The following is a 22,085-nucleotide window of genomic DNA, read 5'->3' as shown; positions in this document are numbered from 1 at the left end:
TACTTGTAGATTTCATTCACTTTTACTTTCCTAGAGAAGGTTCTGAAAGTTTGGAGGTTTGTGGCCAGGAGCACCCAGGGAGGGAAGTGGCCCTACCTTGCATCACACATTGCTAAGCAATGTGCAGGCCAGTCTCCCTGTGTCCACACAACTCCTATTAAGCGAGACATACTGGAGCAGGTGGGTTTCTCAGTGCTTAGGAGCGCTTTCTCTAAGCACGAGGACTTGGGTTGGTATGTCCAGGACTCACATAGAAGCCATGGACATGGCTGTGAATGTCAGTGCCTCCAGCCAAGAGCTTCCTGGCCAGCCAACCTAGCACAAATGGTAAGCCCCAAGTCCACTGAGAGATTCTGTCTCAAAGCAGCAAGACCGACAGTGAGCAATAGAGGAACAGATGGGACAGCCTGCTCTGGCCTCCACATACCCTTGCACCCCTGCACTCATGTGCACACACCACACGCAAACTAATTCACTTACTCATGTGTGTATATCACACACACCTCACTCATCACTCATGTGCACATATTACACACACACTCATGTGCACACAACCACACTCAAACTAATTCACTCACTCGTGTGCATATATCACACACACCTCACTCATCACTTATGTGTACACATTACATACACATAATCATGTGCACACACCACACGCAAACTAATTCACTTACTCATGTGTGTATATCACACACAGCTCACTCATTCTTGTACATGCATTGCACAAACACACACTCACATACTCCTGTGTTTACATCACACACACTCATACACTCTTGAGCACATATGTCTCTCTCTCTTACACACACATACACACAATCACACAAGATGCATTGATAAACAAATACCTTTCTTTTCCATCCCTCACTTCCGTTATTTGTCCCGTCTATCCTTTGACTTGTCCACACCATTCCCAGATGTCACATGTGCATACCAATTGAGTACACCACCTGCTGGAAGGGAAAATCGCCCACTATCTGAACGTGTCCTACCTTACAGTGCAGGGACTCCTGGTTATGCTGATTCTCCCATGTTTTCTGAAGAATCCCAGCACTGCCGTCTGGGAAGGGGACAGAAAGCCAGCACAAGAAGTTCTGCCTCACTGCCTGCTTTTATGGGTGGCCCAAACACCATCCTCTGCCTTTTCAAAATTCATTTGGCTCAGCAACAAAAAGTCCCCCTTTAAATATTCTAAATCCACCAATTATATCACCCAATATGGTGTTCACTATCTGAAAAATAGTGTCAATGTCCTTGCCGTGTGTGTGTGTATGTGTGTGTATGTGTGTGTATGTGTGTGTGCACATGTACATGAATTTCCTTTAGAAACAGAACAAAATTCTTCACACTAAAAAACCATATCTAAAGATTCCACAACAGAAACCCAAGGAATTCAAGATGGCAACTGTCTCCCTGCACTCATGGATTTCTTAATGATGAGAATACATTCTGAGCAATTCACCATTGGGCATCTTCATAGTGTGAACATCCACAGACTTAATTTACATAAATCTGGATGGTGTAGGGTAAGTTGTGGCCCATATGCATTATAGGAGATGCCAGAATCCTAAAGTAGCTATGAACACCACCCAAAGACACTCGCAGATGACAACTTCATATCACAAAGCCAGATGGCTGGACCCTCCTGGGTAGGCCAGCCCTGCAATGTGGCCCACCAAGAGAACTCATAGACACAACATGTATGAGGCTGCTGGTGGGCTAAGGGGCAGATGGTTGTATAGTAAGATTTTGTTTTTGTGAGTAGAGACTGTAAGTCTATAATCACAAGACTATCATATAACAAATGCATATGCCAGTAATATAGATCTTTAAACACATAAGCGTAGATTTTTATTATCATTACCGAGTACTATCTACTTTGCATAACTGTGTGTACTTTTTTCTTGAAATGTAGTGGTTTGTCTACATCAGTGTCCCCACAGACCCCTGACTTTGCAGTTACAACCTTGCGATGTCTACAGGGTTACTAGGGTACTGGTGTGAAAGAGGTAGCCCCTATAGACTCAGGCATTTAAATGCTTGGTTCCCAGCTGGTGGTACTGATGGGAAGGTGTGGCCTTGTTGGAGAAAGTGTGCTGTTAGGGTCAGACCACACCAAGCCCAGTTTGCTCTGTGTCCTGAAGTTTAAGCTTGCTACCCAGTCACCGTGCCTGCTGCTTCCCTGCCATGGTGGACATTTATCCCTCTGGAACCAAAATATCCAGTAAACCTTTCTATGAGTTGCTTGGTCATTATGTTCACCACAATGAGAGAAAAATAACGAATTCATTAAGTGCTGTGAATTTTCAGCTTTGTTACATTTTTATGGGGTCACTGTCATGATGTGTCTCCTGCCATTGGCTGTAGACTCCACGCCACAACAGTTCATGCTAAGCACATATATCTGTGAAGAAACCTAAAGGCAGTAGAAGTGGGAAATACTGTTTAGAAAATAGAAAATGGGCCTGGGAGGGGGTTCAGTTGGTAAATGCCTGATACATCAGTTTGGGGGCTTGAGTTTGGATCCTGCTAACACATGCACAAGCAACAGTGACTGTTCCCTGTAGCCCCAGAGCTGGGGGTGGGGTGGAGGCAGGTGAAGCCCCAGAACTCACTGATCAGTCATCCTAACCAAATCCATGAGCTCCAGGTTCCATGAGACACCTTAGCTCAGGAAACAAGATGGAGAACAGTTGAGGAAGACATCTGACATCAAACTCCGGCTTTATTCACACACGTGTGAGTACCCACACAAGTATGCACACACCCACGTGAATACATAGGCAGGCATACACCAACACACACACAAGGAAAATGACGCCGAGAGAGGAGAGGATAACTTACAGTGGGCATGTATCCTGAACCCAGTCAAATGATAGGAATCACATGGCTTCAAATCCAGCAGCTGCTCTGAATAATTCAGAACGATTTGCTATATACATATGAAGCTGATCACCTTTGGGGGAGTCTGTAGGCTCACCTGCTTCAAGGCACGGCTTCCTCACACTAAAAGCTCCAGGAAAGTGGCAGAGAGTCTTCAAGACTTGTTCATGATAGAGACAGGAGGAGGACCCTGGAGCCATCTGAATAAGTTGGCAATAGAGGGGGAAAGGGTTTTTTTTTCATATTTCCAAGTTACAGTCCATCACTACAAGGAAGTAAAGGCGGGAACTTAAAAAATCACAGCCACAGTCAAGAGCAGAGAGAAATAAAATGCATGGATCCTCGCTTGCTTGCTCTTAGCTAGCTTTCTTCACTCTTGTTTAGGACAGATCCCAGCCTAGGGAATGAACTTGCCTATAGTGGGCTGGGCCAATGGGCTGGGCCAATTAACTATCAAAACAGCATCACCCAGACAAGCCCACAGGCTAACCCTGACCCCCAGGAAGACCCTCTTGCCGGGTGTTTCCTGGCTATGACAACTTGACTGTTACCATGAAGCAGCCCCACGGGGGGGGGGGGGGGGGAGGGAGCGGTGAGGCACTGATTCTGAAGCCGCTGAGCTTGAGAATCTAGACAACAGTGTCCAGAGGACAGTGGTGGATACAGCCCAAAGCAGGGCGGTGTGACACCATCTCTGAAGACAGCTGCTGAGCTTGAGAATCTAGTCCCTCCAAGGTATGGTAACAGTGTCCAGAGGACAGTGGTGGGTGCAGGGACAAGATGAAGTGGGGTGACCTGCCTTGGTGCTTGAGAACACACACTTTATTCTCTTTTTACAAGTGGTATGATTTTGGGTACTCAATTTCTTTATTAATTAAAACAATACAATCTTGTCATTTTGTATCATTCATACTTGACTGAAGAGGATCCCATTTGTCTCACTTTTACAATATTTAATGTTTCCACTTCTACTGTTTTATTTCTTCACCTTCTCTTGTTAGTAAAATATCAGTAACATTCACCTAGTCTCTGCTAGGACCCCTTCGGGATGTGTAATCTAAAAGAATAGTAAGGTATATTAATCAACTTAGATACAGGAGGGATGCTTGTAAACTGAAAGGAAGATGTAGTTCAAATTCGGGAGTCAGGCTACAGAGATGGCAGTGATTAAGAGCATGGCTGCTGGTCTAGAGAATTCAGTGTGCTTTGTGAAGCCGTATATAAACTAGATAAGATTATGCAAGCAAAGGACTGGCTTTGACGGTTTGTAGGAGAGGCTGGGAGCGTGGAGCACATACAATGGCTACAGCGCCTCATTGGGAGCCCAGGCTGTCCCTGCAGTTTCCTTGCGGTGCTCAGGCTGAAATGCAGTCAGGTTGTGAAGTACCCTGAGATGTGCTTCAGTGAGTAATGCTGAGCGTCGGAAATGGTCTTCTCTGCATACCTGCTGAGCATCCGAAATGGTCTTCTCTGCACACCTTTCTGACATAAACCCGGATGGAGCGGAAATGGCTGTGGAATGAGTTGAAAGTGCTGTCCATTACTACATCTCCTCTTCTGCAACGTGGTGATTAATCTCCATTGTAATTTGATGTGATTTAGAGTCACCGTGGAAACAAATCTCTGGGTAAGCATGTGAGATATTTTCTAGATGAGGCTAATGAAACGGAAAGACCATCCGAAGTGCCTGAGGCTCTTGTCCGTGGGCCAGGGTTCTAGAAGTTATCAAAAGGAGAGAACCAGCAGAGCCCGGACCTTAATCGCCTGCTGTTCCTGGCTATGAATGCAATATGACCAGTCTTGCCAATGTGCCTTCCCTGCCCGCCGTCACATTCTACCAACCACGATCCTTTCAAAACATGAGTCGGAATCACCCTTCCTCACTTGAGCTGCCTCTTGCCAGGTAACTGACTACAGCACCAAGGAAAATAATGAATACATTAAGTGTCATTTTATGGCTGTAAAATTCAGATTCCTTGTGGTGCATGCCTTTAATTCCAGTACTCGGGAGGCAGAAGTAGGTAGATCTCTGTGAGTTCAAGGCCAGCCTCCTCTACAAAGTGAGTTCTAGGATAGCCAGAGCTACACAGAGAAAACCAAAACAAATAAGCAAAATTCAGATACCTTAATCTGGTGTTCGATGTCTAGTGTGTTCTCCACCCTGTACTTCCCTGGTCCTAACATGTTTGCACTTAATTTCTTCTTTCTTAATGTGAATTCTCAGCTCCGAATCATATTTCACCCCAGAACCTTTGTCTTCGCTCAGCTGATCCCGGTTTGTTCCTAGAAAGAGCGACAAAATGATGCTTATTTTCACGGAGACACGGAGAGTGAAGAGAAGACAGGAAATACCCATGTAAACACCAACAAAATGGGGGAAGAGCAGAAAGTGTTGTAAGAGATAAAAGAGACATCCTCTATTAAAATAACAGTTCATCTAGCAAAATTATACATAATAAATAATAAAAACAGGCAAGAAACTGGCATAAGTGAAGTAAGAACTGGAAAAAACACTCAGGAGTCAGAGGCAGGTGGATCTCTGTGAGTTTGAGGACAACTTCATTGTCTTAGCTAGGGTTTCTATTGCTGCCACAAAAATACTATGACCAAAAACCAAACTGAAGAGGAAAGGGTTTATCTGGCTTACACTTGCGCATTGCTGTTCATCCCTGAAGGAGGTCAGGACAGGAACTCAAACAGGGCAGGATCCTGGATGCAGGAGTTGATGCAGAGGCCATGGAGGGAAGCTGCTTACTGGCTTGCTCCCCACGGCTTGTTCAGCCCAGGGATGGCACCACCCGCCATGGGCTGGGCCTGCCATCAATGGTCACTAATTGAGAAAATGCCTTACAGCTGGATCTCACAGAGGCCTTTCCTCAGCTGACACTCCTTCTCTCTGGTGAGTCTAGCTTGTGTCACGCTGGCACACAAAACCACCCAATACACTGATCTGGCAAGTTCTAGGTCAGCCAGTGCTAAATTGTGAGCATCTGTCTCAAAACAAAGGCAAAATAAAACAAACAAACAAAAACAAAAAGAAGAGGAAGAAAGAAAAGAATTGGGCAAGTCCATTTTTGAGGAAAGATTGAACTTTTCCCTTTAGTAATTATACAATAAGCATATGAAGCTTGATAGTGCTGGGTATAATAAAACACACCTTTAATCCCAACACTCAGAAGGCAGAAGCAGCTCCATCCCTTTAAGTTTTAGAACATCTTGGTCAACACAGAGAGATCCAGGCCAGCCAGGGACACATAGTGAGAGTCTGTCTCACAACAACAACAACAACAACAACAACAACAACAACAAACCAATAGAAATGTAAAAAAAATCCATAGAAATAAGAATAAATGCAAACTAATTGTGATCTATGAGACACTGTCCCCAATTGAGGAGAAATGCATGTTTGTTTTTTCAAAAGGACATGGAATAATTCCTAATTTTCTAGGTCAAAACCACTCTCAAATTCCACTTGACCTTTCACTATAGTGAAATCAGGTTTTAAAAAGGAAAAAGGAAAAAACCCAACTCATAACTATTTGTTGCATTATCAGCATATTTCCAAAGGTAGTGGGCAGAGGGGGGAAATGGAAAGTAAGACCTATTCAGAATTGGATAATAATGAAAATTAAAAACATAAAAATGTGTGGTATGAAGATAACTCTATACTTAGAGGAAAACTTGTGGCTTCTTTTCCTAGTTTATGATTTGTTATTCAATAAGACAGTATTTATTTTCCTAGGCGGAGGAGCACAGAAGACAAGGCTGCACACAGACGGGGAGCTCCTACTGTTGGGGGGTTTTCTTCAGCCTATCGCTTGCAGCCTGAGAGCCCCGCTTTCCTGTGGGGCTGGTCCACAGCTCCTTCATTTGTGAGAGTACAGAGCTGCATCTCTTTAAACACCGGTGAACTGGAATTCGGCATCATCATGGACTTGGACACACTATGATTTAAGTTTTGTTAAAGCCGCGACCTCCACAGTTAACGCCCATCAGCATATGGCTGTGCTATGGACCCAGTTGGAAGAAGACCAAATAGTGTTATTAGAAAAAAACAGAAAGAGAAACACCAGTGATTTAAAAATTCATCACAATTATTTTGAAGTTTGTTTTTAAAAGCTGGTAAAGTATAACGAAAGAGAGAAGAAAATAGATAATAGCCATCACGGTAGAAATGAATGAATTTGCACAGAAATGCATTTTAGAAAGAACAAAGCCAAAAAGATCTCACAAAAGAGAATTAAAATTGATAAATTCATAATCATATTGAGATACAAAGAAAAGATAATAATCATTAATTAGTAATTTGAAGCAAAAAAGTGGAATCTTAAAAAAGGTGGGATAGCACCTCAGAAGCTAAAAACATGGCACATACTGCGCTGGTTTTTAGTGACTATGAGCCTATTGTGAAGTTTGGAGACAAGGAACATAGCTCAGTAGTTCAGAACTCTGACTGTTCTTAAGGAAAACCCGAGATCAGTTTCCAGAACCCACATGTTAATTCACGCCCCTCTGTGACTCCAGTTCTACGGAATCTGGTGCCCTCTTCTGGCCCCTGCCAGCATTGCATGCAGAGGTGCACAGACATACCTGCAGGTAAAAGACCCACCCAGATACATGATATAAAAATAAACATTTTTCCTTAAGTGCCTTTCAGTCATTTTAGATTCCTCTTTTGAGAGTTCTGTTTAGGTCTGTATCCCATTTTTTGGATTGTTTGTTCTTTTGATGACCAGTTTCTTGAGTTCTTTGTATATTTTGGAGATCAGCCCTCCGTCCAATGTGGGGTTGGTGAAGATCTTTCCTATTCTGTAGGCTGTCATTTTGTCTTGTTGACCGTGTCCTTTGCCTTATAGAAGCTTCTCAGTTTCAGGAGGTCCCATTTATTGATTGTTGCTCTCAGTGTCTGTGCTACTTGGGTTATATTTAGGAAGTGGTTTCCTGTGCCAATACATTCAAGTGTACTTTCCACTTTCTCTTCTGTGGGGTTCAGTGTGGTTGGTTTTATGTTGAGGTCACTGATTCATCTGGACTTGAGTTTTGTGAATGATGATAGATATGGATCTATGCTCAACATCCTTAGTCATCAGAGAAATGCAAATCAAAACAACTATGAGATTCCATCTTACACCTGTAAGAATGGCCAAGATCAAAAACACTGATGACAACTTATGCTGGAGAGGTTTTGGGGTAAAGGGAACACTTCTGCATTACTGGTGGGAACACAAGCTGGTATAGCCCCTTTGGATGTCAGTGTGGTGATTTCTCAGAAAATTAGAAAACAACCTTCCTTAAGACCCAGTAATACCACTTTTGGGTATATTCTCAAAGGGTACTCAGTTATACCACAAGGATATGTGCTCAACTCTGTTCATAGCAGCATTATTTTTAAACAGAAAAAAATGCCCCTTGACTGAAGAATGAGTAAGGAAAATGTGTACATTTACACAATGGAGCACTACACAACAACAACAAAATGACATCTTGATATTTGCAGACAAATGGATAGAGCTAGAAAACATCATACTGAGTGAGGTAACCCAGACCCAGAAAGACAATTATTATATGTACTTACTCATAAGTGACTTTTAGACATAAAGCAAAGAAAACCAGCCTACAATTCACAATCCCAGAGAACTAGACAACAATGAGGATCCTAAGAGAGACATATATAGATCTAATCTACATGGGTAGTAGAAAAAGACAAGATCTCCTGAGTAAATTGGGAGCATGGGGACCTTGGGAGAGAGTAGAAGGGAAAGAGGGGGGGAGAGGAGTGGAAAAAAATATATAGTTCAATAAAGCAATAAAAAAGTCTAGAGGTTAGAAGGAAAGTGTTTATTCCTATGGGAGGTCATGATCCAAGGAGGATGACAAAGTTGGCCCATATTTCTGGCCCTCTATTCAATAAACAAGTTGGACTAGATGGTCTCTGAGGCCTCTTAAAGTTCTAGAAATCTATCAAAGGGTTTATTGAGTAAATCGCTACATTCCATGCTCTTAAAAGTCAGAAAATCAATAAATAAAAAAATAAATATTTTTCAAAATTGACAAGTTTTGAAGTCAGTTTGAACAGTACACTTTGGATGGTGGTAAAGGGAAAGTTAGCATCTGAGTTTCTCAAGTGATGCTCTTCAGTTGAAAGAGATGCGATTTTACCATATCTGCTGGTCCTGCACCAATTTAGTGACGCGCTTCGGTTCAAAGTGATACAATTTTACCGTATCTGCTGGTCCTGCATCAACTCAGCGGCATCAAATTCATGCAGTGCAGAAAACCAGGCTGTACCAGAGGCTGCTCTAGTCATTGCCACCAAGAATATGCGACAAGAAGAGACTTGGAACAAGGATTTATTTTAGCTCTAAGCTTCACAGCGGCAGACGTGTGGCAGCTGGGACTCTGGCATCGTTTCTCACATGCTAGACCGTGGGAAGTAAAGATGGGACAGGAAGCAACCAGCTATGAACCCTACACGCCCATTCCACCAGATATCAGCTCCCTCTGGCTAGGTTCCATAACCTTGCCCTAACAATGCCAACATCTCAGGACCAAGTCTTCAGATACATGAGCCTGTGGGAAACATTTTATATCCAAATTGTAATAAAGGTTGACCCCAAGGTTTTTCTGGCTAAGTTTATGACATGGTGTAATATAATGAGATACCACTCATGCAAATGGGACAAAAGAAAGCAGAACATGAGTTCTAGACACATCTCCACTTTCTTTACTCAACGAATGTTTACTAATCCCTTGGGTGTGTCAGACATAAAATGGGCTTAAGATCTACAGTGATAGGCAAAGTCGATATGGACCTTGTCTGATTGCATTGGGATGGTCAAAGTGGCTTCATGAGAAGGGGACACCTCAGCAGAATCTGTAGGAGTTTGAAGTGTTGCTTGTAAATGATTAAGAGGAAGTATATCCCAGCTACAAACTACAGAAGATATAAAGGTCCTCATAGGTAAGTTTCCTGAAGTGCTCCAGTGTTGACAACAAAGCCAGATTGTCTAGGCAGGTATGTCAATAATAGGCATGGGGGAGGGGCTTAATTTATGAAAATCCTGTGGGCTAGTGTAAGGACTTTAGATTTTACTGATAAAAATAGGGAACCTTTGCTGATGGGAGCAGAAAGAGACATGACCCAGCTTGCCGTTCAGCAGAATGCTTTGTTCTATTTTATAACCCGTGACTATATATCAGAGCAAGGATGCCCTTAGATGAGAAACACTTTCTATGTGACCTTGGACCCTGAACTTAAACAGGCTTGGGTAGACCCCACTGAGTCACTGTGGGAATCCAGTAACAGGCAGCAACGATTCCATCTCCATTGTCAACACGACTGGATTTGGAATTAGCTAGGAGACACACCTCTGAGCGTGTCTGTGATTATGTTTCAAGTAAATTTAACTGAAGAGAGAAATCTCACTCTGAATCTGAGTGGTGTCATCTCAGAATCTGATTGGATAAATGGAGGAGAAGAGAGAAAGCCAGGCAAGCATCAAGAGTTAGCTCTCTCTACTCATTCTTGTGGATGCAGGGAGAACATCTGTCATTCTTTCCCTGCCATGATAGACTGTATGCCTTTAAACTGCAAGACAAAATAGGCCCGTCCTTCCCCAAGCTGCTATTGGTCAGGTATTGGTCACCTCAATGAGAAAAGTAAGACACCTGTTCTACAGATATCTACACACTATCGAATGTTACTGTGGGGTAGCGACACAGACTGGCCTACAAGAGATGCACATTTTAGTAAGTGTTGTGAATTATGGAAATAAGCAGTGTCTCCACTAAAGAGATCAAAAATGATTTTCAGAAAGCAAAGAGCATTATTTCTCTATGGGGTTTGAGTATATGGGGGTGATGATGAAAAAATGGTTGGAAACACTAAGAAGTTGAGTAGCAGGGTGATCACACAGAAGGAGGTTTAGAATTTTGTTTATTTTATGTGTGTGAGTGTCTGTCTGCACGGATGGATGCACACCATGTGTATGCAGGATCCTTGGAGGTCAGAAAACGGCATCAGGTTCCCTGGAACTGGGCCAAATAGTTGTGAACCATCATGTGGGTGCTGGGAACTGAACCTGGGTCTTCTGCAAGAGCAGCAGGTACTCTGAACTGCTGAACCGTCTCTCTATCCCCAATCCCCAAGCCCGACTAGAGGTTTGGGAATCATAGCTGATATAAACTGTCATTAACCTGTGTGAACTTGGAGCATGCACTTCTCTTTCTGAGTTCTATTTTTTTAATTTGCATCTCAAATCTGAAATAAAATGTCAGGTGGATGATCTGTGTGGTTATAAAAGCTTTAAAGTTATGGAGAGAATTTGAGAGAATTTGAGCTGAGGCCATTCAGTTATGCACACCCGATTCTGAAACCTAAGATAATTTGACAGAAGTATGTACCCATTAAAGCATTTTAATAAGATAAAGAGTTAGTATCTGGGAAGGCAGAGGCAGATAGATCTCTGTGAGTTTGACTACATAGCTATAGTCAGATTTTTCTTTGGGCTGTTAGCTAACAAATAATGACATAGAGACTCCTTATTAATTATGAAAGCTAGACCTATAGTTTGGGCTTGTTCCTAACTAGCTCTTATAACTTAAATGGACCTATTCATATTAATCTGTTCTTTCACATCTCTTCCATCTTGCACCTCCTATTTCCTCTCCATGTCTCCTTGTGTCTTATCTACACCCCAATTATCTCCTCCTACTTCCTCTCTCTGCCCAGAAATCCTACCTATATCTCCTGCCTAGATATTGGCTGTTTGGGTCTTTATTAAACCAATCAGAGGGCACCTTGGCAAAGATGCATCTTCACAATGTAAACAAAAATATTCTGCACCATTCAGGGCCACATACTATGCCCTTGCCTCAATAAACAAAAGGATTAACCATTATTCTTTAAGATAGACCTCTGGCCTCCTTTGCTTTATTCAGTCCTTACCTGCCCTCAGAACGAGGTTTGCTCTAGATTCCTTGGAAGCCTAAGGATATAAGATGGTGTTGCTATAACATACCCAAACCAAATGTTTTTAAGTCCTTCCACCAGGACTGAAATGACTGTGGTCTTTCCCATGATTTTAGGCATTAAAATTCATTTACAATCCATGCAGATTTCACTTTGAAAAAAGAGAGACAACTGGTACACTGAGGAGAAACGGTCCTTAGTGGGAGAGAGCACCAGACTACAAAGAGCACATGCAGGAAGACGGGCGGCATCTGTAGATGACACCTGCAGGCTGGCCTTGCACATAAAGTTCTTTAGGGCACAGCCCAGGCTAAGTCAACAGCACCCAACACCCCCAGTAGCTTTTCTGTGTCTGCTAGGGTTTGCCTGATATTGTTTATCCTTTCTCCCCAGGATAGATTTCTTCTGCTTCTTTTATTTGGTGCTCAGTTCAGAATCCTGTGTATGGGACCCTCTATGTGGATGTCTGTTGACTGTGGACAACCGTGTTTAATGTGAAAGCTAAAGATAAAACCCAAAGGGACAGATGTTTGAGTCTCACTTTGTGTGCTCGGTATTGATGGGCCCACGGGCTCTTATCTTCTTTTCCTTCAGCTGTTGAATCACCTGCTGGTGTTTCCAGATAAGAACTGTAACTGAAATCAGTTTCTTTGCTGGGCTGTGTGGAAATCAAAACATAGGACATCAACTGGCAAAGAATCATTGTGTGATGAATTCAGCTGTAGGCAGGCAGCTCTACTCTGAATTATAGTTCTCCACTGACCTGTAGTTCTCTCGGATACGTCAGTAGTTAGGGTGATTCCAGCAGAGAGCTCCTTCATGAATGACAAGAGGCTAAAATTGCAGAATTTCAGCTTGGACTGGGCTGATACTTGGACTTCTCAGAGTTACTGGCAGTGGAGGAACCACCAGAGTCTAGCTGAAAGCCTCTTCAGGAGCTGAAGGAGTTAACCGGGTGGATGAACTTTATCTTCCACCCAGTGGACCAGTGGTTTGCTTATTAAATCTCCGGTAAATGATTGCTAGAGACCTGTCATTGATAGCTATTGCTGAGGGCTGCATCTCAAAAGCATTGACTCCTCTGCATGGTGAAGCATCCTCATCCTTTCCCTAGCCCTAGTCCTGCTCAGCTCTGCCTAGGAGAGGATCTGCTGGACCAAGCAGCATGAGCAATGAAGACTACAATGACATCTATGACACAATCCAAAAGGGGATAAGAGACGAGGGTCCACACCAGCTGGAGGAAAATGAGGGTCCTTTATATGGTAGAGTCCATGAAGACTTGAGGAGTGAAAATCATCTGTATGCCTCTCAATTAGAAAACCAGGAATACGATGTTTTGTCAGTATATGCCTTGAAACGTGAGGAGACCACCTCAGCCTTCCGGGAGCTTCCAGAAGAAGAAAGCTACCTCCAGCCTGATGAGGTGTTTTCTGAGCCCCAGGAGCTCAGGGAAATCTCCAGAAGAAGAAACTCACGTTCACCAAGGCAGAGCCTAGAGCCTCTGCTGAGGGAGCTGCAGCAGAGAGGAAGAATGGTCAAGGAAGATTCGCCTCCTTCACCGAGCTTCATGGTTCAGCACAGCAAGGGCTTTTCCACCAGCCAGGACTTCCCTACCTACGCTTCTGCTGCTCTTGGTTTGGAAGCAGTTTCCAGCAACCCTGAGATCTTCCTGTATGTGAAGGTAAGGGCTGCCTCTGACCGGCACACACCCACAGGGTGAGGTGTTCGGTGTTATGCTTTGTTCTGTGGACCAGGGGAAGATGTATGATGTGGGTCAGCGTCCACACCGCAGAGCAAAGACGATTAAATTGATCATTTGGAATAGTTTCAGGACTTCTCAAAATGAACTGAATTAGAAAGTCCATTCATTTAAAGTTTGTGTCTAATCATCGACTTTCATAAACCACAGGAAGAGCTCTCTCTAAGAGCTTAAACGAGTGACCAGAAACTGCTGCTCAATTTTTTACGTTTGTAGTAGACGTTAGCTGCTTTATCCTGTATGGTTATATTTTCTTTGTCAGCATGATTTTTAAGAATGAAACCAAAGCCAGCGAGAGAGAGTCCTCTCCCTTCAGGACCTCCCCCTCGTGTTTCTAAGGTCACACGTACTCCAGATTCTTGGGCAGTAAATGCTGTGCCTGTCATCGTATCTGCTCTGTCAACACCAATAAAACTCAAGAGCTTCGAAAAAACAAACAAACAAAAAAAACTCAAGAGCTGACGAATGCCTATGTTACCCAAACAGAAGTCTTTAGTGACCTTTGTATTAAATTGAAAATGTCATAAAGGTTATTATGATTATGAATATTACCAAAATATGAAGTGATTCACAGTTTAAAAAGTCAATCAAAGTGGTAGACCCCTCCACTCCAATCCTTGTGCCCATTTTTTTTCACGTGAGAACACATTCGTGTGTATTGCTATTTCTTATTATTTAAATGAATACTAAGGTTGAGAAGATTCCTCAGTGGTTAAAGCCCCACTGCTCAAGTGTGAGGAATGAAGTTAAGATCTCCATAACCCACGTAAATGCTGGATCTGGCAGTCCAGCTGTAATCCCAGTGCTCACAAGACAGAGAAGGGGTATCCCTGAAACAAGCTGGTTAGCAAGATTAGCTGAAGTGTCAAGTTCTGGGTTCAGCCGAGACACTCTGCCTCGATGAATATGGAAAGCAATCTTAAAGACTACTGGGGGCAGCCCTAGGCCTTTCTATGCATATCCGTGCATGCAGATATACATGCATGCACCCAAAGCATGCACCACATACATACACATGAGTGTGAGAAAGAAATGGTTACTCTCGGGTCTGGGGATAGACCTTGGTTGGTAGAGTGCTTGCCAACACACGCACCGTACACCAACCCTAGAGTCACCAAAACTTCCAGGGCGAGAGAAAATCTGTACAGGAAGGTGGAACTAAGAAGCTCAGAAGTTCAAGGTCATCCTTGCTACATAGTTCCAAGCTAACCTAGGCTACATGAGAACTTGTTCGAAAAAAAATTACTCTTTGAACCTATGAAATCCCCATTCTGTGACAATCTCTCGCCTTCATGGTTTCCAATATACTTCTAATGAAATGAACTTTGTCAATTGAATACTTTAGTATATATTGCTTTCTAATTTGTTTTATGTATTGGGTCTTCCTCAACCTGCTTTTTAAAAAGATCGCATGGAGCTTCCTTCATACTTGGGTGGTACTCTGCCAAGCACTTGGGGGAGATGTGACTTTGGCTCCTGAGGAACGAACACCTTGCTGTAAGAGGAAGGATGGGAGGACAGTGGACATGTGGGGCAGAGGGGGCTGGGTATCTTCTGAAGAAGATGCTGAGCTGAACAAGGGGAGGCCAGTAGACGCTCTGTGGAGGAGGTGACATCAAGCAGCCTGCCCGTCTCTGTGACTACATCAAAACAGCATCACACTGTCCAAACTAACTTTTTAATAAAGGGAAACTAGACACATTTCTTCTCAAGACAGAAATAGCCACGTCATTTCTTGCAGTGAGACACAGAGGGTCATTACCATCCCCACTAGCCCATCAAGACATGACCTGTAGATCTGGCAAAGTGCGATCCCTTTGGAAATTATCCTGGCTTTGGGGTTGGAATCAAACCCCAAGAGGGGTTTGGAGAAAGGAATGGTACCAGCAATGGAAGATGCTGCCAGACAGTAGCAAGGAGCTCCTAAACTGTTAAACTCCCATGGTCTAAGGCAGATACCAGACTTAAGACGGCATTTTGTCTTAAGAATGTTATGTTATGAAGAGGACACATACTATACTTTGGCTTCTTCCTCCTTTTTTTTTCTCCTCCTCCTTCTTGTCCCCTCCTTCTCTTCTCTTCTCTCTCTCTCTGGTAAGACAAGCAGAATTAGATTGAACCTAATAATAACTTAAGATAGCATCATTTAAAGAATCTTAGTTTGGTTTCATCTATGAGTCCATGTTGCCACATTAAGTAACATTCACCTCTTTCGGGAATTGGTAGGAACGTAGTTGTGGCCACCATTTAGCTTCCCATAAAGCAGGGGCGGAGGGAGACTGCACTATGGCTAGGGGTGGGGAAGCAGTTGGTGGGGTGATGGGAGGCTAGAGATGTGTGGCTAGGCTGCATCAGCCTCTGGGCATCATAAGAACTTTCATTTTCACTCTGAGTGACCTAGGCAATCTTTGGACTGTTTCTAAAGGAACCCTGTTTTATAAAAAATGGACTGTATTGGGGAAGATGAAATCAGGATCTGAGGTTGGATTAGGCTCCCCGTGATAGCAGGGAAGCAGGGGGAGTTGGGAAGTGGCCTCAAGAAGTAGGCCTAGGGCTTTTGCTGATGGGTTTTCTGTAGAGTTTAAAGAATGGAAAGTCTGGTTAACTCTAGAGGCTTTAGCTACCGAGGGAATGGGGGTATTCTTTCCATTTCATCCATGGACTCCTCTCAGGGCGCATGTGACTGAGGGTGTGAACTTTCCCAATTGGTGTCTGAATGTGTGCGTCAGAGGCGGGAAGGGTGCAAAGCATTCTTGTGTTTTGTTTCATGCTAAGAAAAACAAGCAGTCTGATAAGGATCATGAAGGAGGTGGCACAAATACACACTTTTTGTCACATGCAACACTGGTGGCATTAGTGGCGGGAAGTACTGATTATCTGAAAAACAGGAGTCTCCTGTAGCTCAGGCTGGCCTCCAACTTGGTATAGCTGAGGATGGCCTTGAACTTCTGATCTCCCTGCCTCTACCTCCTGAGTGCTGGGATTACCATGCTTGGTTTTGTGCAGTGCTGGGGATGGAATCCAGGGCTTGGTGCTGGTAGGCAAGTGTTCTACACATTCACTTTCATCCCCAGTTTACAAATTATTTTTTGCTGAATTCTTAATTTCCCTCCATTTCGGTTTGCTCACTGGCAGAATGGATGCTATACTGACCCAGCCCTCATAGGGGTGTGCTGAATGTCACATACTTTGATGCACGTAGGGTGCTTAGTATCTTGTCTGACTACAGTGAGTGTCAATATCCAAGGGTCTGAAGTATTTATTGTACTGAATTTGAACCTTATAAAAATAACTTATTTAAGAATAAGGCTTGTCCCGGTAAACACTGAATAGCTGTATGGTTGTTTTATTCTACTGTGAGGGCATCATATTGTGAGAAGAACACTGGTCTGTCATTCCGCGTCAATGGTGTGTTATGAAATATTCCTGGGTCTAAACTCCCTCATATTAGAAACGCAGTCCACTCCAGCTCTTATAGCCTTTGCTTGCACAGTGCACAGCCCTGCACGTTCATCAGTTGTGTTCACAGAGGGGACCCTCAGTCATCCACTCTAGGAGAACAGCGGCAGCGATTATCTCAAGATTTGGGCATGGTTGGAAAGACTGGCACAAACCCAACCAACACTCCTGTTCAGCTCACGTGAATTCTGTCTCTTTAAAACAACGGCAATCATGGTCCACAAAGCAGGTCTGTGATTAGAACACTCCCGAGGTCCACATGGAGAGACACACATTTTGTGGAAGGAACAAATTTGAGTGGCACTAAAGTTTTTCATAGGAAATGTAAATCGTGCTGTCCTGAAGGCAGATGACATAACGAACAGCCAGAGCTTCTAGCCAGTGGTGAGCTGGGACTCTGGCCACTCAGCCAAGGGTGTTTTTTTTTTTATGCTTTGATTTTGTGGAGGTCTTGTTTGTGTTGTTATTTTCAGATGGAGTCTCATGGACCCTAGATTAGCCTTGAACTCACGATGTATCTGAGGATAACCTGTAACTCCAGATATTCCTGCCTCCACCTCCTAAGTGCTGGGCTCACAGTCATACGCTCTAGAATCCATGGCTCTAGAATTGTTTTGTTCTAAAGAAATAATTTATATAATAACTTGGCTCAGGATTTAAGAAGTGTCACTAAATAGTTTCCTTTGCTATAACCTAATAATAAAAGTATATTCAACAAACATTTTATTGAGGCTCTATCATATCAGGAGCTTGTTGTGATGCCAAGGCTCGTGGAATTCAGGATATTCTACTCAAGCTAAGTCATGTGGTCTTAGAATGTCAGAATTGGAATTAAAAATGCTAAGCAATATATGTATTTACTTTTCACCAAATCCTCTTAAATAGTAACTTTTACATATTTTATATTCTTAATATACCACATTGATATAATTTGAAGTGAAAAAAATGCATGGATATTGTGGATGAACGCTTGTATTTTGTGTTAAACTGCCATATTGATTCATAGGCCTTCCTCTCCCCTGCCATAGGAAGGCCTGGGGCTCTATCCTTGGCCAGTGCCTGATGAGATCAGGTCCTGCCAGCATCCAAGTTCTTCCTAGGAATTTTTTTAAAAGATTATTTATTTATTTATTTATTTATTTATTTATTTATTTATTTATTGTGTATGCAGTATTCTGTCTGCTTGTATGCCTACAGTCAGGAAGAGGGCACCAGATCTCATTAGAGATGGTTGTGAGCCACCATGTGGTTGCTGGGAATTGAATTCAGGACCTCTGCCAGAGCAGCCAGGGTGTTTAACCTCTGAGCCATCTCTCCAGACCCCCCTCCTAGGAATTTTTATGAGCAACTCACTGAGTGCATTTGTCTTAAAGGCAAACAAGGTTTATCAGCATAGATGAGAAACTATAAAACCCCACTTGGCAATGAGGGAGAGGAAGCTGGACCTGGATGTTGAATCCCAGCTTAGCCAATGCTGGAAGGGGTGGCACTATCAGGGCACAGCAGAGGCACCCAAGGATATGACTAGGTTCATGTGGCTCGGTGAACATAAGCCCATGATGGTGCTGGATGGTAAAGATGAAGAGCTAATATGTAACTTGCCTACAAACTAAGGAATTTGAAATTTATCCTAGAAGCCATCAAAGAGTACTAGAATTTTTTTTTTTGAGGAGTCATTAGCAAATTCTTGTACCAGACAACAGACAACCAAATTACATACATTTCCATTTGCCACCCAGAGCAGGACCAAGATATCCACCTTGATTGATTTATATCTAAGATTCATTCAGAGATTTAATTGTAAATGTCTGTGTTCAATGAAAGCTTTTACCTTCCAACTCATCGTCTGGATAAGTCCAAACATTTAAGTGCTTAGCTTTTTATACCCAGATTACTTCAGTAGAAGCTAGATAATTAGTGCAATATTGTTTTATAGGTTACTTCTGTATGTTTGTAGCTGTTTCATTAATGAGAAATGCATGAAATCAGCACAAAAATATCAACTATTGTTTTTAGTATAAAAATAGGCCTGGACAAGGCCTGGAATACCAGGCTAAGAACACTCTGGCAGCTGTTCCTGGTCCATGATGAGGAAGAACATGTAATTCTAATGTCACTGATTAGAATGTAAGTTCTTGGAAACTTTTGTAAGAATACTACGTTAGCCCAAGCTTGTCCCCGAGCACTTGTCCTTCCATAGAACCAGTGAGACATGGGGAAATGAAGCAATGGGTTGGTGTCAACAGATCACTAGCCATCCTATAATTTCATCTTAATCACATTGTTGAGAACTCCATGCAGACCCAATCTCCTTCAGAGCCATTTCTGAGAGACCCATGTGAAAATCAATTCCACCAGTCAAAGATGTCACAGAATCCTGGGACAATGATGAGAACTAGGCAGCTCTAGAAACATTCACGGAGCTGTCTGTGCCAAGCTGGCTTTCCAGGCTGTCAGTCAAGAGTGCTCTTCTTTACATTGACACCTGCAGCCTGGGAGGCAGAGTGGTCATCTATGTGTTTCAGAAGGTTCAGAACATTCCAAAGCTCTATGTAAAAGGTCCTGTCGGGTGACTTCAGAATTATCTTTCAGAAGCCCTAATTGCCACATATATTCTTCCTTCCCTATATCAGAGCTCCTGTCTCTGATGTCATGTGGGAAGGAGTGGAACATGCCGTTGTGTAACCTACTCCCTGTTTTTCCTGGGTAGTCGACTGTTTGCTCTAAACCTTTTTGTCATCCTGAGATTTCACTTCAAAGGAGTAAAAGGAAGCATTACTCAAGTCAGCAGGTGAGGATTATATTATTTCTCTAAAGGAAGGTGGTGGGAGACTCAGAAATAAATGATCCAACTTAGCAGTCTTGATATTTCTGAGAGTTTGTGAGCTTTTCCTTAAGAGATCCAAACAAGCAGCCATTCATCTTAGACAGTGCATGGCAACAGACAGAAGGAGCCATTCAACTCAAGTACATTGGTAAGTCATTAAGTCCTTTGGTTTTATACGAGTATAGTCATTTACATCAGCATGGGTGACCCCAAAGAACCACATCCTTAGAAAGTCCCAGTTGAGCCTTAATGGTGACTTTTTCACAGCTATATGGATGGAGTCTCCATTACGTTTCAGCCCTACTTTTTATATCCTTTCCAAAGACCCCCATGCAGCTGGGACAGAGTTTCATACAGCTGGAAGGGGAAGATTAGGAGGGGCTGAGTGTTTATGATAACAGACAAGGGTCTAAAGATGTCTCTCAGCCCTCTTCTATGACTAAACATTGACAAGCCCACCATGCAGCATACACTCATTTCCTCCATCTGGTCAACCTATCCTCTCCTTTCTGAATTCATGTTTCCTGGGAAGAAGATATCTCCAACCCTCAGGGCAGTTCTGAGGCACCTTCCCTCGGGGATTACCTTTGTCATAATGCTTGTCACTACAGAGTGACATGATCTTATTAGTTCTCCTCAGTTCCCCACCAGGAAGAAAACTCCACAATGAAAACCACACCTAGCTCCTGTATAACCAGAATGGTTAGCAGAATCTACCCCATAGTTGGGTCTGAGAAATAATTGTTGAGTTGAATTGGCCTGTGTTGGCTTTTGAGTAATGTAACTGGGTTTGCTGTTGGAGGGCTCATTTCTTGGTGTGTTCTGGGACACTAGGCAAGCATCCAAGCAGAGCCCATTTCTCTGAATGCTGGTGAGAAACCATCTGGCCTAGAAGAGAAAGAGAAACTGAACCTCACATCTGCTGAAGCTTGCTCTGGGCTAGGTTCTTGTGCTGTCCTTGTCTTTTGGATAGAAGTCTGGAGCTAGGGCTGGATTCTGGCGCACGACAGTGGAGACATTACTGAACTCTGAGTCTTAGATTTCTTGCTTGTGAAAACAAATTGTTGATTGCAATTCATCCAGGGCCTTCTCTCTCCTTTGACTAAGCAGCTTATTCACATCATTTAAAAACTGAAACACACAGCAGAGAATCACTCCTCAGCCACACTCCCTTTTGTGATTCCTAGCAAGCCTTTCTGAAATTACATGGGTGTGCTTCCTGTGGCAAACATGAGTGCACGTTCATGTATCTGAAATTATGTTTTGATTTTACTCTTAGTATGAATCATGTTATACCTAATACTCTATTATTTAGGGTGTCTATTTTATTGGAATATAATTTAATACAGTAAATACTTTATATACTTTATATACTTTAATGAGCTTTGAAAGACATGCATAGCCACGACACCACTACCACAATCTTCACATGGAATGTGTTCATCACCTTGAAAAGTCCTCCCAGACACATCCTGCCTCTCAGAGCCGTCAATCTTCACTCCATCTCTATGGTTTTGTTTTCTAAAGATGACATAAGGTGTATTATAGTGGTAGGACACTTGCCTAGCAAATACAAAGCCCAGGGTTCAATTTCCAGAATTGTCTTTTAAAAGGAATATAAATTAAGTTAGATGCCATACTGCCATTTGTGTTTAATTTCTTATTGCTTCTGAGTTCATCTGCATTGGCATACTTACCCAGAGTTTGTTCCTTTCTGTTTCCTATGTATGACATGCTACATTTTGTTTATGCATTCAGTGATGGGCACTTGGACAATTCCACAGTCTTTGGCTGTTAATGATGAGATTGCTACAATACATAGGCTTTTTGTGTTGCATGATTTTTCCCCCTTGGTAATATTACAGTGGAATTTTTAGTCAAATTACTCCTACTTTCAAAAACTGTCACATTGTTTCAACGTGACTATCAACATCTGACAAGACTTCATATCTTTCATCACTGGGCTTTGTCTCTTCCAGTGACCTGTGATATGGAACCAGACAACATGCTCTTCTTCCTTACATCTCCTTGGGGAAACGTTTACTCAAATAGCTTGCTCATTTTGTCATTTTAGGATTTTGTCTTCTTATTGCAGATAGTTTTAAAAGTCATTTAGATATTGGAAGACTTTTCAATGGCCACATAGTTTTCCAATAGTTTATGAAGCTGCAGATGACTTC

The 22,085-nt window shown here is 42.7% G+C and overlaps 1 protein-coding gene across 1 annotated transcript in view; it reads left to right on the top strand.

The window, feature by feature from the left end:
* The first annotated feature begins 13,022 nt into the window (after nt 1-13,022).
* The window catches only part of Clic5 (chloride intracellular channel 5), a 147,237-nt gene continuing 138,174 nt past the window's right edge, over nt 13,023-22,085 (top strand). Inside the window, exon 1 of the mRNA XM_038344006.1 lies at nt 13,023-13,541. Within this exon, the coding sequence (XP_038199934.1) occupies nt 13,023-13,541 (519 nt within the window). The remainder of the gene's footprint in view (nt 13,542-22,085) is intronic.

The sequence above is a fragment of the Arvicola amphibius genome, chromosome 9, assembly GCF_903992535.2.
Source record: "Arvicola amphibius chromosome 9, mArvAmp1.2, whole genome shotgun sequence".
NCBI lineage: Eukaryota > Metazoa > Chordata > Mammalia > Rodentia > Cricetidae > Arvicola > Arvicola amphibius.
The sequence above is the reverse complement of the archived record's forward strand: the minus strand, read 5'-3'. Positions and strand labels throughout refer to the sequence as shown.